Source organism: Fukomys damarensis, unplaced genomic scaffold, assembly GCF_012274545.1.
Source record: "Fukomys damarensis isolate Sample0158 unplaced genomic scaffold, DMR_v1.0_HiC HiC_scaffold_12, whole genome shotgun sequence".
NCBI classification, from domain to species: Eukaryota; Metazoa; Chordata; class Mammalia; order Rodentia; family Bathyergidae; genus Fukomys; species Fukomys damarensis.
In genome coordinates this window covers 3,088,124-3,094,482 of record NW_022900924.1, presented here as the reverse complement: position 1 = coordinate 3,094,482, position 6,359 = coordinate 3,088,124, and the positions used below count along the sequence as shown (strand labels likewise).

Genomic DNA, 6,359 nt, shown 5'->3' with positions numbered 1-6,359 from the left:
AAAAAAAAAAAAAAAAAACCCCCGAAAAAAAAAAAAAAAAAAAAAATAGAAGGAAGTACAACGGTGAAGGTGATTACTTAACAAAAGACAAAAATGTAAAGGATATTAGGCCAAACAATTTTCCCCCTAAAAAGCCAAACCGAAAGGACTTAGCTCAAGAGTCAGATCTATAAGGATGTTAAAATTGATAATGTTGGAGTTTGCTTCTAAAATCTGTACTTTTCCAGCCTGGTGTGGTGGCACAGGCCTGCAATCCAAGCACTCGGGAGGCTGAGGCAGGAGGATCGCTGTGAGTTCGAGACCAGCCTGGGCTACATAGTGAGTTCCAGAGCAGTCTCAACTACATAGTGAGACCGTCTCAAAACAACAACAACATAATAATAATAATAAATAAATAGAATAAAATCTGTACTTTCTCCGATTGCAGTAAGAATGTGGAGTTTCTGAGAAAAATACTGACAGGAACAAATGAGGGACAAACCCAGTTACCCCAGAGTTAGTCTCTTTTTAATAGCAGGTTCTGATCCATGTTCTATAGGTCAAGAGCACCATTCAAATTTCTCTGTGCCCACTTTTGAACTGTGCTTCATCCCTGCCTCCGGCTCGTCGCAGCCCTCCGTGTTGCCCTGCCAAGGGCAGAGATTCCAGTCTCCACACAATGGCCCAGCATCCAACCCAATTCTGCTGTGTCCCTCAACATTCACTCCCCCAGCTCCTGCTGGGCCTGAACTTTCCGGGAACCTGATCATGTCACAGGCATTTTCCTGTATGACAAGTTCCGTCCTAATCATGAATAGCAGGCTTTACACGGAGAGTATTAGTCATGAAAAATCCATGATTCTACATTCAGAGAGAGGGGAAAATTTGCCTAAAATAGGCAAACTGTATCTCTATTACCAAGGTCTCTTGCTGCAAAGAGCACAAGGGTTTTTCCTCAACTATGTTAATCAGACACAGGAGAAGCAGAATATTCTGCCAGCTTCAAGGTCTAAGGTTTGGCTTGATGGGAAGCCCAGCGCCCACAGGGTGAATTGAAGGGTTTTCTAAAGAACCAGAGCTAGACATAGCTCATCCTCCATCCCACAGACCAAGTACGACTCATTCCCAGCTTCTGTAAGTCTCCCTGCTCACAGCAGCGGAGTAAGTATCAAAGAGCCAGAAAAAATGAAAATAATACTTAATTTCCTTTTCTGAGATAGTGAAGAGTATTTCAGAAAATATTACAAATTAGATATATTTGGTGGCTAGTATCATTTTGCTGTAACTCTCTTTTGGAACCTAGTTCCAATAACCATGTGAATCAGCTCCTACTGGTCCAAATTATATTTTATAAATGCAAGTTGAAGATTATCTTTCTGAATAAAAGTGCCCAGACTGAAATCCCCTCTTCACCATCCCCGAGAGAATGACACAGCCTGGTAGTGAAAGAACATCCTTGTGTAGAACAAATGGACCGAGGAAAATCTGCTTCCCTCTCCCCTGCCCCTTTCTTCTTTATACAAGTAGAGCCAAATGAGATGTTTTTTCATTTTAAAAATTTGATTAAGCAGACCGAGCAAAAGCCTATTACCCTGGTCTTTGCAGTTTTCTTAATTTGGGGGCTGAAGTAAGGCACACTCAGGCTGGAAGGGCAGTGGAGATGGTGGGGAGTCTGAGTTAGGGAGGCAAACACAGGCCTACAGCGCTGGTGCAGGTGCCCACTGCCCGCTGCCCACCCCCTTTTTTGTCAGTATTGGAGATCCAACCCAGGGCCTCCGCACTGAGCTACATCCCCAGCTATTTTAGTTTTTATGTTGTGATGGGGTCTTGCTAAGACCCTGAAATGTCCAGGCCTGGCTCAAACTCGAAATCCTCCTGCCTCAGCGGCCCTTCCTTTTCCCTTGAGGCATCAGATTTCAGAGTGCGCCTAGGCCAGAGCGAGAGGGTCCTAGGCCCCGTGTAAACCTCCAAGTCACCTATACACAAAGCCTCTTGATCTGAGGGTGAGGTAAGTGGAAGAGTGAAACGTAGGCTTAAGTAGTAAAGAAAAAATAAGCTAAAAAACGGGTTATGAATGAACTGGCAAGTCTGCTCTTTTGGCACATTTTAAAATACATTCTAGGCCCAGTGATGAATGTAACTGTACTGTATACTTACAAGTACCAACAAACTCAGTAAAAAATAAAATAAAATATATTCTAAGAGTGGGGTGTAGGTCGTGGTAAAGCACTTGCCTAGCATGCAAAGGGCCCTGGGTTCAATTGTCAGTACTGCAAAAATTTTTCCTTGAAGTAATCTTTCTTTTCTAGTTATAAAAATAACATCTTTTGTTGTTTTTGTTTTGTTTTTTTGAGACAGGATCTTGCTTTGTAGTCCAGACTGGCCTTGAACTCACGGCAATCCTTCTGCTTCATCCTCCCTAGTGTTAGGATTACAGGGATGTGCCCCCAAAATATACATTATGAAGTTCACATTAGCAGCTTTCTTATTCAGCCAGCCCTGTATATCCATGGGTTCCATATCCGTGGGTTCAACTAACCATAAATTTAAAATATTTGGGAGGAAAAATAAAAAAGCCTCACATTTATAGTGAACCTGTACAGACTAGTTTTCTTGTCCGTATTCCCTAAACAATACTTTATAATAACTATTTATATAGAATTTACATTGTATTTGGTATTACAAGTAATCAAGAAACAATTTAAAACATACAAGAGAATGTACAAAGGTTCTATGCAAATTCTATTTCATTTTGCACAAAAGACTGGAGCATCCTCAGCCTTTTTGCCAGCGGGGATCCTGGAACCGATCCCTCTCAGATACCAACAGACAGCTGTAGTATCAGATTTGGTTTTAGTTTCCATTCTTTAAAGTATTTCTAGAACCTCTCCACTTCATGAGGGCCAGGTGTCCTTTCGTCCTGGAACTTGCACATAATAAACACTGAATACGGTAGTGAACGAATTAGAAAACAGATCTCCTGGTCAAAAACTGAAGAAACTGGGTTGTCTGTTATCATTTAAATTACAGTTCTGGGCCGGGAATTTAGCTCAGTGGTTCCACCGCCTGTCTCACAAGTACAAGGTCCTGAGTGCGATCCTAGGTACCAAATAAATAAATAAATACATAAAATACTGTTCTTAGCTGGGCACGGTGGTGCGTCCCTGTAATCCCAGCACTCGGGAGGCTGAGGTGGGAGCATCACTGTTAGTTCAAGGCCTGCCTAAGCTACACAGTGAGCTCAAGGCCAGCCTGAACTTCATAGCAAGACCCTGCCTCAAAAAAAAAAAAAGTGGCTTTTATGTTAATGTGGGTAAAATAACTATTATGTGGGCTATATGGTACTTAACAAGTTAGTTACCTGGTATCATCTTTCATGGGACCTGTTCAAAGAAAAGACTAAGTAGTCTTAGTTTCACTGTGCTTAAAGAGGTTCATTTCAAAAAATTAACTGCCAAAGATTCATTTGAAAAAGTATAAAGCACCTTTATTGCCCCTCTAGCCTGCCTCTGAGCCATTGCCCACTCTAGCTATGAAAGAATTAGCATGAAGACATTAACTAAAAATAGGAATTTCACTTGTCTTACCCATCTGGAAAATACCCACGGAATGGGGTATAGAAGAAACGAGTACTGGTATTCTCGAAAAACCTCAACAAGGCTGAAAATCTCCTGCTTGCATGGCTTCTCGCACCTCCCCACAGATTCCTTGGCCTGAACTACCTGACCTCTGGTGGAGGCCTTCCACACTGCACTCCGAGCTCAGGCCCAGAAGTGAGGGTGACGGGGGAGCAGGGTCTTACTCTGACAGGCAGGAATCTCGCAGTACTTCCAGTACACGCCATCCTCATGCTCTGCCACGTAGCACCAGGGGCTCACATCCCCATCCGGGTTTCTGTTGGGGACAAGAACACAATCGATGACACTGCTGATGTTTAATGAGCTAGCTCGGTGCTTTCCAGTTTTACAGAACAGGAATGGCTTCGGGTTTGAAATTAGTCCCCGCGACTGGTATGCGTCTCAATGTGTTCTCTTATCAAGAAGGAAAACATTAGTAATAGTATGAGAACAAATCTTTCCACTCTGACATGTCCTTCGGAGGTTGGGGAGAGGTGAGCAAAGGTGGAAACAAATTCACTATTGTATGATGAAGATCACTAAACAATCGTGTCAGACATTTGGCCCGCAGAATGTGAACACAGAAATTCTGATAGCTGAATGAACACGGGTGCTTCCAACAGAGCTGATGAGACTATGAATCGGTGTACACATCCGGGATGCCAGTGGGTAACATGAGTCCAAGACTCCCCTAAAAGATATAAACTCTCTGGTTGATAATTTCTTTAGGAATTTAAGGAAATCTTTACTTATAAAGATGTTCAACAAAGTACTTTTGATATAAAAATGATATAAAAATGTTGGAAATAGCAAATATCTAATAAAAAGATTGATTAAATACGGAATATTCACACAAGGGAACACTGCACAGGTAGAGAAAATGTGCTGCAGAGGCCCTGTCTTATTAATATGAAAACATTCACAGTGCCTCATTGTTCTGCTTTTTCCTGGTTTATCTCTTAGATGCGTTTTTATTAGTACATGTTTGTAGTACATGATGATTACATTCACTGTGGGGAGGTGGTACATGATAGAACACAAAAAGTATGATTTTGGGGTCTTTTTTTGGTACCAGGGATCGAACTCGGGACCTTGTGCCTACAAGGCAGGCGGAAGAACCGCTGAGCTAAATCCCTGGCCCTTCTTTTGCTTTTTAAAAGCAGTTATTTAAAAAAAAAAGCAGTTAAAAAATGATGAAACAATCTCATGTTTTAAAATATATAATTAGGGAAAGACACTAAACTCTTTTTTTTTTTTTTTGGTACCCAGGATCAAACTCGGGTCCTTGCGCTTGCAAGGCAGGCAGCAGCACCACTGAGCTAAATCCCCAGCCTGACACTAAACTCTTAAAACTATTTATTTCTAGCTAATGAGATTATTGGTGACTTCAATTTTTTTTTTTCTGGTAGTACTCTCTTGATGGTGAATATTCCCAATTGTATGATTTTTAAAAATGATAAAGTAAAATTTATATAACGTATGCCACTGGGATCAGACTGGTCTACTCACATTTGACAGAAATGGGTCCTACCCTTTCCCCAAAACACTGAACCCTCGGAGAATTCTGAAGGGAGCTATGCCAGAGACTGGGTCAGAACCTGTGATCTATGTCATCCCGGCACAAATTTCAGAGACGGCAATGAGTTTTTAAAAGATCCACTTCCACATTCCTAAATGAGAAGGAGCTTGGAATAAACAGCCTGTAACTCAGAGATGTCACCACGGTGACAGTCGGCGCTGCTGAAGCAGACCAACACAAGGCGGGGGCGCTAGACACAGAAGGCCTGTCTCTCCCACCACCTTCCAAGCCACTTTTATGCAGAATACTGGAAACCTGACGCTTTGGGTAGGCCGGAAGTGGGCATAAAGACCCAGCGGTGGAGAGTCTGGAGCAACCCTATCAAGCGTGAGAAGGGTAAGCTTATTGTGTGGCCTAAAAGATAAGCTTCCCCAGGGCACAAAGGGTTGTTTTATTTCTTGTGCCCAAAGCCAGGTGGCAGCGCCAACTCCGCTCTTCCCCAGTCTTTGGCTTCTTCTCTAATCCAGATAGCTCGAGCACAGCCCAGAAGGGTGTTTCCATCACTCGCCAACTCTCAGACGGATCAGATGTGATGGCTCTGAAAGGTTGCACAAGACAAACACGGTGTCGGGTGTCGGCTGAGAAGTCGAAGTAGGAGAACTTGTACAAAGCCCTTCTTTAAATAGTATTTCATGATTTTCCTCTTCTATTCAGTGTTCAGCTTTGATGTAGTATTGGGTAAAGCCCTTAGAAAACTATTTATTATCAAAGCCATTCTGAAAAGCATCAGAATAGCTTAATAAAGAGCAAGCAAACTCATCCTTACTTCACTGTGGTGCTAAAACAAAAAGACTGGACTCTGATGTGATAATCATCAACAATCCCAGCCACCCTTTTTGAAGTATAAACTGGAAATTCAGGTCTGGTACATTCCATCAAATCAAAGGAGACTGTTGCAGCCAGGCAGGAAAAAGGTGCTCCTGGCTCTCGCTGCTCTCTTAATGAACATTTGCTGCCGTGTCTGTGGGAGCCTGTGAGCAGAAGTGGGTGATAATTCAGGGAAAAAATAAATTTCATATAAATTAACTCTCATTGGATGTTTAAATTGGTCCTCAAAATCAGACTTAAAAGCAGGAGCTCTTTTGAGAAGACTCAATAGTTAAAACCAACAGAGTAAGAATAAACCAACAGACCACCTCCAAGGGAAACTATGGGGGTGGGAGGAGAAGGAGCAGGGGGAGGGG

At 42.4% G+C, this 6,359-nt stretch overlaps 1 protein-coding gene across 1 annotated transcript in view; it reads right to left on the bottom strand.

The window, feature by feature from the left end:
- The window catches only part of Kremen1 (kringle containing transmembrane protein 1), a 48,836-nt gene that overhangs the window by 38,242 nt on the left and 4,235 nt on the right, over positions 1–6,359 (bottom strand). The window contains exon 4 of the mRNA XM_033762271.1: positions 3,782–3,873. Within this exon, the coding sequence (XP_033618162.1) occupies positions 3,782–3,873 (92 nt within the window). The remainder of the gene's footprint in view (positions 1–3,781; positions 3,874–6,359) is intronic.